Here is a 21,333-nt window from a genome sequence, read left to right as displayed (position 1 = left end):
TGCTTTTCAGATTGACTTACAAATGTAGGAAACCTCTCAAAAGTCCATATGACACTTAATGGACCTTAAAGCTACAATGCCAGGGTCCAAAATTAATGCACAAAAGTGTAAATTAATGTAAATAAAAATAGTCTTTGCCATGTAACATATAGCCTACTTGTTTTAAGAATGATAGTCTTACCCTTGCCAATGTGTGAGCAAATTCACTATAGTCTATAAGGTCATAAAATCGTCTACTAAAGAAAACATTTGTTATGATTCACATGTCCTCAGACTTTAGAATTTTATGTATTATGTAACTGATATATTACATCAGCAGTTTATATATATTTTCCTACAGAACTCCATGTGATGTCACTGTGTCCTTATCCTCGTATTAAAAAAATGAGGGGGGGAAATTGTTCCTCGCCACAATAGGTCTTCAGAATTGTGTGACAGTTGTCATGTCAACGAGAGACACAGATTGGCTCATCCTGAATGTGTTGCTACACTCTTAGGTCATTAATGTGCTAGGCAAAGGTAGCTAGTCACATTTTCCAAGGACAAATATATATTCTCAAAGGATAACATTGTTGATTTTCAACCAGCTTTGACATGGAAAAAGAGTACACATTGTTCTTTTGCATACTGTATACTACTATACTACACTTTAGGGCTAATAAGAATATTTATTGCCAGATAGTTTTCTCAACTGACAAAAAGTTCATTTTGGACCCTGTACATGCAAATTGCACCATGCAAATGTGCAAACAAAAATTGTTGGAACTGAGCAAGTTCCTGCTGAGCAAGTGGTTTTTGCTGTTTACATAAAATTAGAGATGTTTACAAACTGAGACATTTATAAAATATTATGCCATTTTCCAAACATACCACAGCTTCTGCTGTTTACAGTATGTGCAGACGCATACTTTTTTGTAATATCAAAGGCTAAAATAATCATCACTGATGCTGTTTTATGGAGGAAAAAATAGTTTTTTTCCTATTGAACCGGTTGCCAGTTAAACAGCCTAAAATTATGTAATTAAATATATTACATTAGATGTAACACATTTTAGATATATGATATGGGAAGCACACATTACAGTATCTTATTTCTCTCTGACTACTTTATTTGTGGTGATTTTTTTTATTTTACATGGACATTTTTACTTATGCACACTGTAATGCTGTAACTACTACACTGCTGTTATGCAGTAAGACGCCACCCCACACCCACCTGTGCAGGTGAATACCCCCTTTCCTGTATATTCATGCAGAAGTTCTGTTTGAAACCAAACATGAAAAAAGCCACTGGAAAAACAGTTCAGTCAGCTGAGGTGTATTAATGCTCACTGCACCTGCATGAGACAAATGCGTCATGGGCGCCAGAGCCGAAGTTTACTCAGGTGCTAAAAGATGTGCACTTGTGATTGATGGTGTCTTCTCTCCCCCTCCCCCTTCCCCCAGAGGAAAAGAGTACGGTACTCTGAGCTGGACTTTGAGGTAAGACCCCGTCCCCATCTGTCCTTAGACTGGTGTTTGTGCTTCTGTCCAACATTAGCTAGAGATTTTTTAATGGACTCACAAAGGAGCCAATGATAGTTGCCGCACTGGTGCTTGTTTCCCCCATCATGCATTTAGTATATTAGCAACAGTCCTATCCATGGCAGAACTGCTCATTGTTTCACATGCCTTGATTCCTTAGACTTCTTCGGCATTATTTCAAAATAGGGTGACTATATATTCCACTTTGGCAGGTTTTTCTATACATATATATTGTTTTTTATTCGTCATTTGTGTATATATATATATATATATATATATATTATATATATATATATTAGGGGTGTGACGAGATCTTGTGCCACAAGAGATTAAAATGTGACGAGATTTCTCGTTGAGGTGAAAAGCTGTCTCATGATATTGCATGACGGAGTGTGAGGGTGAAATTAGAATAGAATATGCCACCGCTATGTTTACATTATGCCTCTACTGTTGTTTTGCTTTTTATAGAAATAAAAAACATTTAATTCAGTTGGATAATGGTCTCTTCAATCCTATCCAGCTCATCCAACACAAACTGCAGAGTCGTACATATTGCAGCAGGATTCAGAGTTCACTGATCACGTGACGAGATGACTGACAAGACCATGGCGGAGGATTCGTTGCCCAACAGAGCCTAAGCATCTGACAAATGTCTTAAATTGTAAAATGCACGCTCAGCACAGCCTCACCCAGAGTACGCACAATTGCGAAAGTAAAACGCGAGCGCCCATTCAAGTGTAATTTCAATACCCTGCATTTTGAAAGTGGCTCTCTGATGCATGCAAATATCTCCCAGTTTGAAAGTTTGGGTTGTGTAGTTGTAACCATCTCTTAGCTCTGAATCATGTTTGAAGAAAAACGTGGCCTCTATTTGCACTTTGAATATTCAGAGTTCTTTGACTTATTGTTTGCACTTAATAAGACTAAGAGAAAACTTATTAATTTTTAATGAAATGACATTCATTACAGGGTGATTAGTTAAAACATTTCAAATGCACCTGAAGAATATTTTTCTAGTCATGTATTTCGTCATTGAGGATTTCTTAAAAACACTTTCGTCTCGTCTCGTCTCGTGAGCTGTCTCGTCACACCCCTGATATATATATACATCATTCCTGTTGTCCATAAGTCCAAATAATATAGTGACAATAGTATCACATTTACTGTGGTTTGCATTTCAGAAATCTGCTCACCTTATTTCAAAATGACATCTTTGATATGTCATCAAAATGCGTGTTGTATAATGACTAAACATGACACCACATACAAAAATGTTTCTGAATACAGAATAATCAAGGCTGCAGAAACACTGAAACAGTGTAGAGCTCTTTAAGTGTGGAGTGAGTGGCATTAGTGTGTGTGTGAAAGAGATAAACGGCATAATGAGACGAGTAGAGATTGCACGTGTATGACTGAGGCAGCCTGGAGGGCACCTCCATGGAATGATCAAATGGCAGGATCCAGCAAATCTCCAGTCTAAAGCCTCTCCATCCATTTTTTCCAGAACACATTTGTGTGCTTTTAAACTAGCTGTTCTTCAATTATGTTTGAAAGCTTAAGTTAAGTTATGACTGGACATTTGCTCTCCCGTATGGAGGCTTCTTCTCAAACAGAGGTATGTCTTGTTACTAACACATTCAGATGCTTTTAGAGCTTCATAACCTTTTCCATCCTACTCAATACTGCATGAGATCTCCCTCCTGTCCCAATAAATACATTAGGGTTGTCAGGTGACTAAAATAATTTTAAATTTTTGTTGTTACTGTGATTCATTTCAAAATGCAAATGAGCTTAACAATACCTGTAAATGCATAATAAAATTTGTGGTGCATTTAGTTTTAATGCATTAAAATCCTCTTTAAAAAGAAAACTAAATATTCAAATAAAATCTGTATTGCTCTTGTGTAAAAATAAAAAATAAATGGTTAGTCAGCCTCCCAGCCCGAGTAAACCGCTCTGTTTTGCTGGTTTGGAGTTTGGTGCACTTGTTTGCTGGTCAGGCTGGATTGTTGTGTGCTGGCAGAATTAATTTAAACAGGTAAATGTGCTACATTAAATGCCTTAAAATGTATACAATTTAAATGTTTTCTAAATGATGTACATATTTAAAGGATTAGTTCACTTTCAAATAAAAATTACCCCAAGCTTTCCTCACGCTCAAGCCATCCTAGGTGTATATGACTTTCTTCTTTCTGATGAACACAATCGGAGAAATATTAATAAATATCCTGACACATCCGAGCTTTATAATGGCAGTAAGCGTTACCAAAGGAGTATGAGCTGAAGAAAGTGCCTCCATCCATCATAAACATATTCCACACGGCTCTGGGGGGTTAATAAAGGCCTTCTGAAGCGAAGCGATGTGTTTGTGTAAGAAAAATTTCCATATTTAACAAGTTATGAAGTAAAATATCTAGCTTCCGCTAGACCACCTTTCGTATTCAAGTTAAGAAGAAAGTGTAAACTGGTGTCGTGCCAGTTACACTTTTTCCGTAAGCTGAATAGGGAAGGCGTAGTACGTAATGTAAGCTTTTTGAACTGCGAGAGTTTTAGGCTTTCTTTGTAAGTAGAATACGGAAGGCGGTCTGGTGGAAGCTACATATTTTACTTCATAACTTGTTAAATATGGAATTTTTTTTTTTTTTACACAAAAGCATCGCTTCGCCTCAGAAGGCCTTTATTAAGCCCCCGAAGCTGTGTGGAATATGTTTATGATGGATGGATGTGGATGGAGACACTTTCTTCAGCTCATACTCGTTTGTTAATGCTTACTGCCATTATAAAGCTTGGATGCGTCAGGATATTTATTCATATTTCTCTGATTGTGTTCATCAGAAAGAAGAAAGTCATATACACCTAGGATGGCTTGAGCGTGAGGAAAGCTTGGGCTAATTTTCATTTGAAAGTGAACTAATCCTTTAAATTTGGTAGCCCTAAAATAAGTAGATCCTTAGATAATTGTTTACTGAAAACAAAAATAATCGGTAAACAAGTTCAAAATTCCATTTTTGGTTAGAAATCAACACCATCATATGGATGTTGAAAGGTTGGAGCAAAACTGTGTCATGTCAGCTCTGTGTGAATACCAGCTGTGACTACAAACAAAGTCTCTTTGAGGCAAGCCATTTCACTCGGCGACCATGTTTGAAAAGCCTCTCGGGCAGCTATTTCAGGCATTCAAGTACAGCTTCAGTATCTTTGAATGGGGAAACATCAAATTCTCCAAAGCTGTTCACCAAGCTTACCGTTAAATTTCATAAAATAACCGATGAAATTTGATAACAACTTCATAAATTTTGTTTCTAAACAGAAAACTTTTTCAAGCTCAACCATCCAATGCGCATATGCAGTCACTGAACACCTCAGAACACTGACTGTTTCTATAGCAAGTGGAGCTTCTAAAGGTAGCTGCAGTGACGCAATGACTTTACCAATTGGCGATTGGCTCTTTTATTTAGAAGGCGGGACTTATTCTGCCATATTGTGCACTGCACTTTCTCCCATTCAGTAATATGACTGCATGTCTTTCCTACAAAACAGTCCAGCCAGCTTCCAACCACCTCCATTTAAATCTGGGAATTGGTGGAAGTGTCTGTAAGTAGGAAATGATACTGACCAGAGAGCTTTAACATTGCTTGATACCCATCACTTTTATTAATCAATCAGAACACCACCCTTCAAGAGGATGAGTGTTTATTGTCACCCTAGTCTTGCAGTTTAACTCGATCACCATCGACACAGCTCCTCCCTGGCCTGCCCTTTCTTATTTTTTGCTTTGTTCCTTTTGTTTTTGTTTTTTTGTTTGTTTTTCCCCTTCCTTACAGAAAGTGATGCACACTCGCAAAAGACACTCAGAGCTGTACCATGAACTCAACCACTCCACCAAGTTCCACACCATAGACAGGTATAACAGGGACCCTGCCATGTCCTCCTTCAAGGTAAGACCCCTCTAACCTGCAAACCCCACACTTATAGCCATCCCTGACACGTTAAAATCATACACCACCCAAAGCACCACTTCAAGTGAAAAAAACTCACCCCGTGCTTGCAAAAATCCTGTATATTTGCGTTACAAAGTCACTAATGAATCACCATGCTCACACGTGCACCACTGCAGGAGTTTTAGCAACTGGAGCACTGAATAGTTTACTTAAACCTGAAACACTAATGATATTTCCATAAATAATTTGTTACCTGGGAGGCAGAAAACTTCTTGTTTTGAGGACGTATTAATGTCCTTTTAACTTGCTTTAAAATGAACCATATTCCTTTTAAACTGCTTTAAAATTACAGGGATTAAATTTCATAAACAGTTTGATAATAAATATGATTAAAATGCAATATGCATAAGCTGATAAACACTGAAAATGTTAAAAAAAAAAATTCTTTAGTGGACTTTCTTTTATATATATATATATATATATATATATATATATATATATATACACACACAGACACAATGAAAGTCAGTGGGGTCCAGTGTTGTTTTGGACCCCTATAACTTTCCCTGTATGGACAAAAACATGTTTCAAAAAATATGTTCTTTTATGTTTCACAAAAGAAAGAAAAGCATACAGGTTTGGAATGACATGAGGGTAAATAAATGATGACAGGATTTTTATCTTTGTGTGAACTGTCCCTTTAAAAAAAAAAAAAATGATGGGGAGTTAACAGTTTGTTAACTTACTTGGATTTAAAGAAAAAAAAAAAAAGTTTAAAAGGCAATTGTACATGCACCTGGTATTTGGAAACACATCTTTATCAGAGCATTCTCTGCTTTCCTTTTCCCCCGAGCCTTGTGTTTCGTAAGCTAATTAATACAGTATTAATAGTTGGATCATATTCAGTCTCCCACAATTAAGCTTCTCTAAGTACACCTGCCTGCTGCAGCGCTGTCTCCTATCTACTTTCCCTGGAAAGAGCTGACGGTTCATCTTTCCATTAGCCAGACTGCTGAATCTTTAATGTTCTATTAGAGGAAGGAGCATTGCAAACATCCATATGCCAGTGTCCAGAGGCTTTTGTCATTAAGATTTAAAAACAAATGCCCTCCGGATAATTACCTGTCCACAATTTGTGTATACATTGGTGGAATTTGCCACATGCTCGCTCACTTTTCATTTGGATCATGCTGTCTACAGCCTCAGTTATGGGCCAGGTTAGGCCTTTAGATCGTTGTGCTGCATTACTTTTCACCAGAGGCGTGTCCTGGGCTGGCCCTGGCCACTGGAGTGATTTGATTGGCACTCCAAAATACTAAACTAGGGATGGCCATCTCTCAAGTCAAGTCTTTGGCTTAAATTGAACAGGGAAGTAATGTCAAGAAAGAAAAAAAAAACATTTAGGTGGATTCAGAAGCATTGAAACACAGATTGAGCGATTTGCACTTAAACTGATGCAGAACATAAAAGCTTAAAATACAGAAGAAAAGAAAACATGAAGTTCTCTCATGAAACTCTAGATGGCACAGGCATCATTCTTAAATAGGGCACAGCTGATTTGGTTCCTGCTGTATCAGTAGCCAATGATCTTTCTGCTCAACCGTCGAATACTTGGTCAGTATTTGTTGTAGCAGTTGCAGCATGTTTTCAGAAACCCTCCACCTTCACCAGCTCCACTTGTATAGATTTTGTACAGTATTTTATTTATGCTATATTGTACAGCAGCAACATGTCTTACTTGCTCACAGCAGTGTGTCACGTTTGTATTGGCAGTAGCAAGTCCTGTACTTGCTCTGCAGCAGCAGCAGAAATAACCAACAGCAGCAGCAGCAGATCTATTCCGTCAAAACCAAATATATCAACACTGTTATATACATTACCATGCCAAACACTCAGAGAGTTTTCATGACAGAATTTCATGTCCTCATATTACAGAGGATCAGACTCTTTCCATATAAATGTGTTGATGGTATACAGACTCCTTCTGACAGTATTGATGAGTCATGATGCTTTCCCAAAGGGAAAGCAATTGCAGCATAAAATTCTTTTGATTTTATTCCACAGGTCTTTGAATATGTTGACAATACTATAATTACAGCAATAATGGTGTTCAAGAGAGTTTGATAAAATAAAATTGCACATTTGTAATTATTCTAATAACCCAGTGCCTATAAAACAATCAGTTAACTGGATTTTTTTCTTCAGGTCAGGACTGGTGTGATTTTCCACTGAATGTTGGCATAATTCATTCATAAAGGAGCTTTTTTTCTTTCCGCATTTATGAAGATCTAACTCTGATCTAAAAGACATAAATGCACCATTTAACTACCTTTACAGTGGATCGTAATCCTGCTGGATTCAGCCATTCAACATGGCAGTCTACCTCATGAAACCACATCTACCTCAAAAATTAAAGCTGTGCTAAAAAGTGCCATGTCAGTAGTCTTTAAATCCCTCTAACAATCCGGCCACCTTCACAGGTTCCTCCTCCACCTCCACCACGACAATCCGAGCCTTTAACACGGAGAATGAGCTTCGTTTACAAAGAGAGCCAACGTAAGCATGTCAACCAGACCCCGTATTCCCAGCCCCGTGTGACAGGGCCTTGATTTATAGAGGCTCTCATTGGTGCAGTGTAAATCCTGTAGAGTCTAAGAGGTGTAGAGGACTAAATGTTGGGTGTTTTTTCCACATTAGGTCATGTTTTTTCTGTGCTAACTCGGCGTGGAACATTCCCTGCGATGTTGTGATGTACTGCTGTAAATCACACAGCCTTGCGCTGTCATTGTGTTTGTGCATTTTAAACCCTTTCTTTAACTTTTTATTTAAAACAAAACCTTAAATATAAATTCATATAAACCAGTTAAATTTATCAAAATAAACTATGTAAAAGATCATAAACGCATAAAATCAAATTTTGCTCAATGTAGCTACAAATCTGCATTAAAGTGAGAATTAACCTGATCGGTATACGGTAAGTACGCACATACTCTTCCAGCAACAAGGTGATTCAGATGAAGTGCGTTTGGTCAGAAACATGTTATGTGTGTGTGTGGGCCGGTAAAGAGATGAGTGCACATTCGGGAAAAATCTAAGCCATTTTTCCCCTGCTGTCTTATTCTAGACTTGACTTTTATCCCATTAGATCATTCTAACAGCTGGTGAGGACAGTGAGCTTAGTGGGTCTCTAACACATCAAAAAAACGGCTCCTTCCAGACACTGTCCATTCCTTCTAATCATCTTTCTCTCTATTTTCCTCCTACATACTCTGACTTCAATCTCTCATCCGTACCACGGGTTCACTTCATCTCGTTCTTTTTTTCTATGGGGACAGTGGAGGCGCCTTAGTCACTTGCAGTCTGTTAAATTGCTCATGTTAGTGCGAATGGAGCTTGATGCAGTTTGAAAGGCAGTTAACCTCTAAGTGAAGATGCTAGCTGGGCTGATAGCTGTAGCGGAGGCACCCCATATGGTCCCAAATGGATGAAGGACTGGTACCCTGTGTTCAATCTATTCATGCTAATGGGGATCCTACAAATGAACACAGCGGGGAACTTGAGAGCAGAGGAAGGCAACAGTCTGGCTCTTGAAATATGTATTAACTGAAAACTTCTGCTCTTACTCCCACTGACTGTTGAATGAAAGGGTAAACATCATAAATATATGTGCGGGGTTAGTAATAATAAAAGATTTGAACAAACCCCTAACACTAAGTATTAAACTTATACACGTAACCCGCATTTTTGGACTTGACTGATGCTTCAAATTATCAATTTTTTAGCTATTTTTTTAATAATGAACTGGATCAAAAAAACCTCAAACTTCCTTGGAAAAAAAAAAAAAAAAAAGTATGGTTTTTGGAAGTAAAAAGTATGAATTGCCATATAATGTACAGTTAATTCCTGTATAATACTCAAAATGTATGCAACTTTTACAGTTAATTATTAAAATAAAAAATGTTTTTTGTAAGTAAAAATATGAGCCACCCTGTAATTTAATATTTAAATATTTTATCAAAAAAAAGGTTTGTCTTCTATTTAGTAATCAGTTCTGTACATTAGGTTGTTTACATTTCCACAGTGTTTTTTTGTTTTGTTTTTTTTTTCCAAGGTGCAACTAGGGATGCAAAGGGGCGGAAAATGTCTGGAAAATTTCCAACATTTCTAGAAAGTTTCCAGAATTTTCCGAAAGTTTCCAAAAATTCTGGAAATTTTCCGCTTTTTTGCATCCCTAAGTGCAACCATAGCTTTTTGTTGTAAATTTAACAGGAGCAGTAATACAGAGCCCTGCACAAAAAAATTATGTATATCATGGCAACGAATTACAATTCGTTCCCAAGACTTACTAATATGTCAGCATGTTTTTCTAATTTGTTCCCTCCTTTTACTAAATCATGGCTACGTTGTAACAATTTCTTTAATGAATTGGTTGAACCACAATTTACTAAAATGAGGGAATTAGTTAGTAAATTTTGGCCACGATTTACTAAAACGAGAGAATGAATTCTTAATTTGTGGGAGCAAATTCTTAATTAATGGCCATGATAAAAAAATTTGTGCGCATGTCATGTGCGGGGCTTAGAGTAGAGACCTGAATATCCTTAATTTTTTGGGGTGAGGGCTTTAGACCCTAGAAACCATCTTGCAACAGCCCAGAACACCCTAGCAACAATATTTTGTTGTTGTTGTAAATTGTTCATGGTAAAATACATTATGGCTAACTCATTTGTAATCTTGACAAAATTGCTGGCTTTTTTATAAAAATGTGATTGCAGCTAAAATATATATCCTACTTAAGTTGAGTCACCTACTTAAATTACTGTCTAGGTGTTAAAGGCCTTCATCTACAATTAGAAAGTTTAATCCAAAGCATGAATACATTCTGTGACCTCTGTCAACTAATACTAATCAAACTGCCTGCTAGTACAAATGGCTCATTAAAACTTTCAAAACCCCATAGCACTGATAATATATAGTAACTGTGTTAAGTTGGTCTCATGAATCTTATACTGTAATTGTCTTGCTTTAAAGGTTATGCTCTTAACGTTTATCAGTATTCGCGCAGTGTGTGTGTGTGTGTGATTATAAGCGTGTATTAGTGTGCATCTGAGTATTTACCTAATCGTAGAGTGTTTGGTTATGCCTCGTTGAAACTGTTTCCCTGCAGTTGAGTTGAATTATTGGTATCAGAGCCCAACTGTGAAGTTGTTTGAAACAATTTGCTCTAGTGAAGGCGATTGGCAGATATATACTTTCCCTGATATTCAACCTCTCTCTCGTAATAGTTTCCTCATTTGTTGGAGCTTCATCTAGAGACCTCTACGGCATTAATTGAATAACTGATTTTTTGCGGTCTTGTATTTGCCTTTTGTCCACACAAAATTAGCCCCAAAATGATATTTTCTTTACAAAGTATTGTGTTGACCAAACTTGAAGCAGATGCACCATCAAACAGCTTAATGAAGGGGCTTAATGTTGGGATGGGACTCTTACACACTCACACACACACACACACACACAGCAAAATGCTAATTTGCAGTCTGTGCCAATTAAGACGTAATTAGTGAGATATGTCATGTCTGCAGATTTTGTCATGTTGGGCTCTGTTCTTGCTGTATTGTCGCTCAGCTCATATCTGGATCATGGCATAGAGGGGATAATATAAATTTTAGTGACAGTTTTGTGTCTATTTTGCCCTTTTGTGGTTCTTTTAACATTGAGCAGAGTAGAATAGATTACAGACTATTAGCCAAGCTGACATAATGCAGTATAACTCAGCAATGGTTGTCATGGCAGAGAGACCAGATAAGGCTTTTAGCGCATTATCCTTAATACATTATGTATGACTTTATAATGGAGGGAACATAGAGGTCATGTATGCAATGAAAGTGACCGTATACATCAACATTTATTGTGGTTATCTGATCATATTTAATACTAAATAGAAGTTAAGATACGTATTTCACTGAAACAAATGATCTAATCTGTACATTATGGCAAAATTCTGGCCATTTATTCAGGTTTGGAGACCCCAAAGCTCACTGATAACTCCTTTTTGTCCTTTATTGTATAAATGTAGAGGGGAGAATTCACTAAGATTGTGTTGTTTATATCCACATGCTGTCTGTGCTGTTTTAGCAACTGTTCATTAAAGAAATTATGCAAATCAAGTATAAAATTATGCACATTTTTAATTCAAATTCAAAGCAAACATGCCCCAAAAAATGGTGGTTAACACAATTTGCATGAGTCTAGTGTTCATTTTGAAAAGTTTTGAGAGTCAAATTGTCATTTGATCATCTTTTGATGAATTATTGCTGGCAAAATGGCAAAATTGGCGCAAATGTTTAGTGAATTTATCGTGCTTTCAAGTCCTCCTTGGAAGTTCATATTTATGAGTTGGGAAGTTGACGTCAGTTCACAAAAATACAGCAAGGTTTTTTAACTCTACTTCTAGAAAATGAAGAATAAAGATTGTGCATCAGGTATGGCAAGCCGTTTTGACTTTTATTCATTCTCAGGATATCAATTCTTGAAATCAGAAATTACGTCTCCACTATAGTAACAATGGGAATTTTTTATATCAGGAATTACATTTCAACTAGTAGCAATGTTAATTCTTGATATCAACAGTTAAATTTTCACTGTTTAAAATGCTAATTTTTGATATCAAGAATTACATTTCCACTCGTAAAAACTAGAATTCTTGATATCTGTAATTGTATTTTCACTAGTGAAATGTCACTATAGGCTGCTATTCAAATTCAATTGTTGATATCAAGAATTGATTCCTTACTAGTTGAAATTCCAATTTCACATATCAGAAATACAATTCTTTCTAGTAAAAATCATAATTTTTGATATCATTAATTACATTGTTACTTGTGCATCTATCTTGATCATGAATGTGATGGTTACTAGTAAGAAAGCCATTTTAGATATCTGAAATTATACTGATATCAGAAATACATTTTCAGATATCAAAAATGAATTTTTACTAGTAGCAATTCAGTTGCTGATATCAAGACGTTTCAACTAGTGCCAATTGAATTCTTGATATCAAAAAATCGCAATTTTACTAGTAACAATTTAATTATTGATATCAAAAATTATGATTTTTACTAGTAAGAACTGTAGTAATTGAATTGTATTTATGTGAAATTGGAATTTCAACTAGTAAGAAATCAATTCTTGATATCAACAATTGAATTTGAATGGCAGCCTATGGTGCACTAGTTTCACTAGTGAAAATACAAGTACACATATCAAGAATTCTAGTTTTTTCTAGTGGAAATGTAATTCTAGTGAAAATTGAATTGTTGAAATCAAGAATTAACATTGTTACTAGTGGAAATGTAATTCCTGATATCAAGAATTGAATTGTTGATATCAAGAATTCATATCCTGAGAGTGAATAAAAGTCAATAAAGGTTGTTTCAACCTGCGGACTAAAAATCAACATGCGGCAACAGTGTAAAAGTAGCCCAATTCCGCGGGAAAACCGCAGACTTGGCAACACTGTCTATTATATTTTGTGCAGGCAATTATTTTGTTGTAAATAAAAAAGCCTGACAATGTCACTGCTATGGTATTCCGCCATGTTTCTTACTGACACGCCCCCAACTCATATCGGGGCTCAAAGAAAATCCAGAGTTTTCCTATTCGTATTTACCACTTTGTGGTGGCATTCATGTGCATTCAACTCGTCAATACGATCTTTCTGGCATGACTTGAACGCGCCATTACCCCAGACACTCATCTCTGACAGAGGCCTTGTCGTTCTATCCTGCTTCCTCTTCTGTGTTGCACACCCATGTTGTTTTACTCAATCCATTCACTCTTAAAAATGCTGGGTTGTTTCATGCTTTTTTTTTTTTTTTTTTTTTTGATTGTTTGTTTTTGTCATAATGCACTGCTGCCTGTCTTTGTCTTTCCTTGGTTTGAAACTACATGTTTTCTGTCATAGTTTGACTGTAGCCAGGCAGTCAGCAGACCCAACGGCGACAAACAGAGAAAAGGTAACAAAAAAATCTCATCCAAAGAGCATTGTGTGTGAGCCACAGTGCTCATAGATCCTACCTATAGTCTCCATAGAAACTTCTAGACCAGTACAGAACTCCCACGGCGACTAAACTTGTTCTCCCCTGCTGCCCTCCTGCTGTAGACACTGCTCCTTTCACATCTTTCCTTTGCTTCATTGTGCAACAGTCGACTTCTTCTCTGACCTGTGCTTTCTCATTTGTGTGCTGGACACATACTGTAGGTTGTAGTCACTGCTGTGTTGCTGTATCTTCCTTGCTTTCTGCACTCACCTATTACTAGTCCAAAGAGTGTCTTTGTGTATAGGAGAGATACAGTTGTTAACTCTGTAGAAACATAAATGGTGAATCTTTCTTGGATAAAAAACTTTTGTGAGTTAATGAAATGAAAAATTCTAGATGGAATGTTATGAAGGAATGTATATGGATTGAGTGATTCGAATAATAGTGCTTTTATTTTCATATGCCTCATCAGCACTATAGGGCAGTTCAGACACATAGACTATATACGTGATGTCATTTGTACCCACGACCACTGTTAGGAGAGAGAAAGAGAAAATGAAAGAGTGAAATCCATTGTTGAACTCTATAAGAATCCATAATGTTCTCTATGAGGACTACGTACAGAATTTGTGAAGACAGAATAGCTCTTTTCCAAAACGTAGTGATCTGCCTACTAAGACAGCATAGGTGCTCTCCTGATTTTAAAAGGAAGGAAGCAACATTTGGGGCCAGATTTACTAACAACTTGCGCCAGCGCAAACCCTTTTTTGGTGTTAATAAACTGTTGTTAGGATTTAGTAAATGGACATGGACAGGGTTATTTTTGCAGCTGACCTTATTGTAAATGCATTTGTAGGAGTTTCCCTTTCAGACACTAAATTTATGGGTGGAGAGTATTTAAATGAACCATGCAAGGTGATTTACTAAGGTTTGCGCTAGTCAATTTAATGGTATTTGCGCCATTATTTAACACACCAAAAAAAGCATGCCAGAAAAACAAGATTGCGTTTGTCATTATGCAAATGATCCGGCTGCATCTGTGTCATTTAATGTGCACATTCTCAGTAAATCTCCCGCAGAACTTTTCACTCCCATCTGCGTTTTTGTGGGATTGCGCTCTCACGCTAATTTGCCCTGTTTAGTAAATCTGGCCCTTGATTGGCTAATTTATAAGGCTGCCTCATATATATATATATATATATATATATATATCAAACTCTCACAGAAACATGTCCCTCATTGCTGGGAGACGCATGACAAATGAAAACTATGCCCGTTTCTCAGCATGCTTTCTTGAACGATCTTGCGTCCAAGGTGTTTGCGTAGCATCATCAACCATCGACGTTCAATTCCAATACTCAAGAATGCAAGTACAGAGGACAACCAAAAACATTTTTTAATCTAGTTAAAATGAACTATTTTACTTTCCTTATACCTTTTTTTTTTTTACTATTTTATACTTTTATGTCATTAGCTTAGCAACATGCCAAGTCGCTGCATATAGCTTCTACATACTGTATAGAGCGTTCCAAAGGTCACTGATACGGTTCTATTTCAGTAAGCATATGCTGCCTTAGAAGGTAAGCAGCAGGTTTTGAAACAGAGTTTTTATATCTCCATGTCCTTTTTGCCTCCAAAGCATCACAGAATCTCCTTCCCTTTAGCACGCAGTGCTAAGCTTCCTCTTCCTCTACTGCAGTGTCTGACGTAGTTCATACATGCTGAAGTTAGCAGTCATCTCTCTTGTCATATGCTGAGCATAGTGCTGTAGACATTTAGGTTGTCTCTGTCTTTGTGCAAAAGAAATATGGGGGATAGGAGAGCGCAAGCCTCCAAGAGCCTCTATCAAGGTAACAAAAATTCAAACATCGCTTCCCCTCAGACATGTTGAGTGACTGTGATCCTCCCTCCTTTTCTCTCTCTTTCTTTCTCACTCTGTGCTCTCTGCCTGTCTTTCTCTTCCTCTCTGTCTCTCTTCCTTTATTTTTCTTTCCTCCCATCCTCATTTTTATTGCAACAGAGGGAAAAGCGATGGAGCATTTCGTCTGCCGGAGGTGAAAAGAATTCTTCGAGTGTAAGTAGAAAAGGCCTGATGAGGAGAGATGGAGAAAGCTAGAGGAAGTGAAGGAAGGTTGTTGCGAGTAGAGCGATCGAGAGGAAGAGAGATGGAGGGGAAAGGAAATACGCAAGAGCAGCACAATCGCGTTAGCATTCTCTTAGGAATAAAGTCGGGCTCCGCTTCAGCATTAACAACACTTCTGCTCGACAAAATGTTCCTTCTTCAGCGTTTAGCATGCAAATTGGCTGCCAGATTATGCTTTTTGTATCCATTTTGCCAACTGTCAGCCTGTTACATTAGGTGAATTATAATCAGGCTGCTATCGCCCCCTTGTGGTTGGAAACTTACTTACATGAGCCAAAAAAACTCTTCTAGAGGTTGTGAATGAGAGACAAAAGAGAAGACATTCAGTTTACTCTGCTTGAAAATATTGTTACAATGTGCTTGTGTGAGCTTAGTTTATATGTGTGTGTGTGTGTGTGTGTGTGTGTGTGTGTGTGTGTGTGTGTGTGTGTGTGCTCATATTTCCATTTCCATGGTAACCGGCAAACCCACCCACACAGCTCAAGTTTAAGCCTCCCCCTTCACAAACACTCACGAACAAGAGAGAGGCAGAGAAACTTATTCTCAGTCATACCGCAGACGAGTCATTTACGTGGTGTTTTCCAATCTTCCCAATCCGGCACACGGGCAATCAGCGGGCGTTTGAGCTAAGGGGGAGCCGACAGCAACTCTGTAATTGATCGCCTCAAACGTTTCAAGATATGCAGGTTCATACATCTCATTTTCGGGGGAAGTTGGGAATAGATTCAAGAGGAGGGGAATGGTGAGATGAATTCGTCAGGTCTCAACAGAGTCTGCTTTAAGTGGCCTGGCTCTGGCTGTCTCTCTTTTTTTATATATATTCTCACAATTCTAACCTCATATTTCCCCAGTCTCTCTGTGTGATTAGATTAATCTGCCCCTACTGTATAATGTAATTTACCTAGCATTAAGAGGCCGTATAGCTGTAGGATACATCATTAGTCTCAATGGGATGGAGAGTAGGCCTATATGTGTTCTGGCTATCTGAAGTAATGAACACCTGGAATAGCCGGGCATAAAACGCAGCACAGACCACCACTAATGCCAATGAGCAAGTCGCTCCATATGTTGTATAGACAAGTCGTAATGTAGCAAGACTATAACGCCATTTAGTCTTTATGCTTCTGTTGTAACGTGCATTCAGGCGCATTAAATGTGAATTTTAAATGCCTGAGCACATTTCCATTAGTTACGTCCCAGACGAGATAAAAATGTTGTTTTTCAGCCTTACGATGCTCCTGGCAGGTCTAAAAATTACAATGGTAATAGTTTCTGGCAGAATACCATAGCTTTGAGTGGTTGTTATAGCACTGTAAAATAAAAAAAAATTAATATGGGATTTGTTGTTACAGTCGTGGCTAATGTGTATATGTACACTGAAATTTTCTTTTTGTTTTCACATTTTTTCTTTTGTCAAATCAACTTCAATAATTAATGTGGTTCAGATAACATAATATTTTGAGTTGTATTAACTCACTTTATTAACTATTTCAATGAACTCAAAATTTTAAGGCAACCAGGTAACTTACTTTTTTAAGTTAAACCAACAGTTCTATTTAGTGTAGATTTTTTAATTCATTATATATAAATAAACATTTGATTTGTTCATATTTTATATTCATGCCATTATATTTGATCAAAAATGCAGTAAAAACAGTAATATTGTGAGATATTATTACAATTTAAAATAACACTGATATATTTTAAAATGTAATGGCAAAGCTGAATTTTCAGCATCATTACTCCAGTCTTCAGTGTCACATGATCCTACAGAAATCATTCTAATATGCTGATTTGCTGCTCAAGAAACTTTTCTTATTATTATCAATGTGGAAAACAGTTGTGCAGCTTAATGGTTTCGTGGAAACCAATAATTTCAGGAGTAATTGATAAATAGAAAGTTCAAAAGAACAGTATTTATTTGAAATAGAAATCCTTTGTAATGTTATAAATGTATTTACTTTCACTTTTAATCAATCTAATGTTTCCTTGATGAATAAAAATATTAAAAGAAAAATATTAAAAAATTAGTAACCCCAGCCTTTTGAACGGTAGTGTGTTTACCAAATAACTTTGGGTTAGCCACCACTGTAATAATAAAATAAATTTAAAAAATATAATCAAAAAACTACACTCTAAAAATTGCTGAGTTAAAAACAACCCGAATTGGGCAAACATTTAACCCAACCGCTGGGTTTGTCTATTTTCAGCCCAACTTGGGTTGTTTTTAACCCAGCATTTTTAAGAGTGAATGCTTACCATGATACTTTTTGTAAGAGAATGGTTGAGGTTAAAGAAGATGAGCAACATTCATGCTCAGGTTTTAATTTTTATGTTTTTCTTTCCTCTTGTATGTGCATATTCAGGACAAGTCCACCACAGATGACCAGCGATCTTGGGACAGCTTTAAGACCATGACCCCTGAGCAGACGTGTGGCTCCAGCGAACATAAGGACAGATTGGAGTTACGCAGTAAACCCTGGGACACATCCTCCGCCAACACACCCGACACATCCGAAGGAGACTTCCAGACTGAAGTGTGAAGAGAACACACGCCTAAAACAAACTGAGAGACAACTAAACCCTCTTACGTACTCACGCCGTCAGTGATCTTCAGCAAGACATGTTCTAAAGGATTCTGTACTTGTTTACAGGTGTGAGGACAGACCAGAGATGAAGAGTGCTCTATTCTATATTTTCACACAGAGACATTAAATGAAAGAGTGGGGCCTGGAGAGTATGGTAAAACATTTTTAACGAACTGTTTCCTGTCTTGATTTTACTCCAGAAAGGATTCTCTTTCACCTGTTTGATGATTTGGGAATTTAAAAAATAATATTTCTGCACCCTTCTTTTTATAGAGGAATAACAAAGAAAAAAATCAGTACTGATGATTCGCACACTGTTTAATAACCCCTTAGGGTTTTTTTCCTCCTTTCTGTCTTCTCATTCCTTGGATGGTTCAAGTTCCGTTTCCCTTTTTCTTGTTTTGTTTTTCAGGGGAGAGGAAGTTTTGAAAGCGTTCATTAATATGTGCCATCCTCTGCATTTTTTTCTCTGCATCAGGCGTACTGTACTCATATTCTTATTTTAGCTTTGTATTTTTTTTTTGTCCATTATTCTTTTTTTTTTTTTTTTTTTTTTTCCTTTTTTTTTCTAAACTTCAGGTATCATTTTATTGGGTGGAAGTAGGTCTTTATTGTCATACCGCTGTGTGATTGTGTTTTATTTAGGTTTTCCAAAATGCTTGACAGAAAACATTGTGCTATACAGTATGTGCGATTTAATGTCAAATTTGCATTCGTTCACACCAGGGAAGCATCTTTGATCCATTCTACACAAAGCAACCAAAAGAATCCACATTCCAGTCATGAAGAGCTTTGGTGTTCCAGAATGTGCTTATCCACTTCCAGCTGAGAGCGTTTCCATTTTGAACCAACACAAAGGTCTGCTGTTAGGGATGGTGCTAAGTTTCCCCATTTCTTCTCCATCTTAAAGTTGTTCTACATTTCCGCTCTTGCAAAAAGTAGCCCTTTGTGATGTTTTCAGTTGAAAACCAGTGATTGATTCGGATTTGTTTCTGCACTCCGACTGTGGTGTTTGACAGTTGGCTTAATGCTAAGCAGACTGCAGAGGTCATCTTTGCCAACCCGCTCCTCTTTATAACCAGCTAATTAGTTGTGCTGGCTGATGTAACTCCACATGGAGACTCGGAAAGCAAGAAAGAGAGGGCGAACGATGGAGAGAAAAAGGTGTGGTAATTATCTTGGGGGAATAACGATTTGTCCTGACATTTTCTTACTTGGCGCGAATTTCATCTGCTCAAAGATCCCTGAAGTCAGCATATCATATAGGGACAGATGGCAAGACTAGAGCATGCCATTTCAACCTTTGCAAGTAATCTGCACTAATGGGGAACATGGGCTGCCTTGTCCCCATGAAATATCTCCAATCCACCACAGCAATTAAAACTAGTTTTTCATCTCCCTTCTCACAGTCAAGAAAGGCTGAATATTACTCTCATATTTGGGATATATGAGCAATATCACATGAGCCAGATTGCTGTTTGGCAAAAGATGGTCACAGTTGTGCTGATATTCAGTACTGTAGAGTGATTGTGATATTGCTTTTAACAGTTCAATAAACAAGAAGTTAATATTGCGTAACATTAGTTTCTGACTAAATTTGACCAGTTTGTTTGCAAATTTTTCCACCAATGAAAATAGTTCCTAAAGAAGCCAAAGCATCAAGGTTATGTGTTGAAAAAGGTGAAAAGTTCAAATGTGGTTGGACTGTATCGCTGCGTCTAAAATTGAACTATAAAGTATGTGAAAAACAGTAGATTCTGAAGTGCGCATTTAATGGGCACTTTACTGTCCCATGATTGCCACGGGAGAGGATTTATGAATGGCAGTAGAGCAACACAGCTGACACTGGTAGGTCACATGACAGTAACAATATAGTGGATGTAGTACATCCAAATTTCATTCATACTACCCATAATCATACTTGAATTTGAAGTAAATTCAAATGTAGTACCTACTTAGTATGCGATTTCAGACGCAGCGTATATTAGCACCGGCCAATTAAATTAGATTTTTTAAATGTTTGGAATTTAGACAAAATCTTTGGTGAAAGGAAGTAAGTTCATTTATCTTTCTGTGCTGAGAAAAGCGATTTATAGCCTTGTTTTGAAAGATCAGTATGACAAACCAAACAGGTGAGTCAGTTATTTTAGCTCTGCGAGTTGTTCTCTTCACAACCACGCAGCTGTACACAAACCCTGCTTCATTTACAGTGCCTGTTTTGTTTTTGTTGCTATTTTGTCTGATGCAGTCGTCGACCGTTTCAACATTCTGTCATTCCACTCTAATTCTGTCTCTGTATATGAGTGTTGGGTTTTTTCATAGACGTTTACAGAGCCCTACTTATTGAAGCTGGAGAATTACACCCCAAAATCCTACTTAAACTAACTATGTTTTGAACAGATTTATGTTTTACTCTTAAAAAAAAAAAAAAAAAACTTGAGAATGGCCTTACAGTCACATAAAATTTATGAGATGTATTTTTGTGAGGAGGATGATCGTCGGAAAATGAATGGTGAACAGCTGAGTGTGGACGCATTGAAGAATGAATATGTTTTCTTGGACTTCCTGATATGCAGGATGTTTTCTTCATGGCTTGACATGTTTGAAACGTTTGGATCCTCCCCTTGCCAGCACACACAATCCCATTGGCTAAAGAAGATTGCTATCACAGAGAATCCTCCTTGCACCATTTAAGTTTTTTATACATAAGATTGTACAAAGTAGTCCTCTACTGTTTTCATAGAGTGTCTTTTTATATGAAAATAAATTTTCAAACTGGTGAACACCCTTGTAGGGTTTTTCCTCCTCATGGTGTAGGTGGAATAGACCAGCGTTTTCCAACCTATTTTGTCACAGGTCCGATTGGTAAAGCTCAATTAGAAGAGAATGGGGATGCTGTCACACTTTTTACTTTGTAATACAGTGTTGTTTGAGCTATTAATCGTTGATATAAATTAACCCTTAAATGCATACCTCAGGTCTTTAGGGACCCGGGACATCATTCACTACCCTCCTCCTTATTCATTTTTTAAAGTTAGACATCAGCCTTCTAAGTATTCCTCAATCAATTCATTATAAACAATTTAACAAGAAAA

General features: G+C 37.1%; 1 protein-coding gene across 17 annotated transcripts in view; it reads left to right on the top strand.

Moving 5' to 3' along the window:
• adgrb2 (adhesion G protein-coupled receptor B2) overlaps positions 1-21,021 on the top strand; it is a 295,083-nt gene extending 274,062 nt beyond the window's left edge. For 9 of the 17 annotated variants that reach the window (XM_051872961.1, XM_051872963.1, XM_051872962.1 and 6 more), the window contains 4 exons: positions 1,447-1,482; positions 5,349-5,462; positions 15,528-15,581; positions 18,017-21,021. In XM_051872961.1, coding sequence (XP_051728921.1) covers positions 1,447-1,482; positions 5,349-5,462; positions 15,528-15,581; positions 18,017-18,193 — 381 coding nt within the window. In that variant the 3' untranslated portion in view covers positions 18,194-21,021. Of the gene's footprint in view, positions 1-1,446; positions 1,483-5,348; positions 5,463-13,431; positions 13,484-15,527; positions 15,582-18,016 lie in introns of all 17 variants that reach the window. The other 8 variants (XM_051872966.1, XM_051872965.1, XM_051872971.1 and 5 more) reach the window with 7 other exon arrangements.
• Positions 21,022-21,333: the final 312 nt, after the last annotated feature.

Source organism: Ctenopharyngodon idella, chromosome 19 (assembly GCF_019924925.1).
Source record: "Ctenopharyngodon idella isolate HZGC_01 chromosome 19, HZGC01, whole genome shotgun sequence".
In the NCBI taxonomy this organism is placed as follows: domain Eukaryota; kingdom Metazoa; phylum Chordata; class Actinopteri; order Cypriniformes; family Xenocyprididae; genus Ctenopharyngodon; species Ctenopharyngodon idella.
This window is presented reverse-complemented; position numbering and strand designations above follow the sequence as displayed.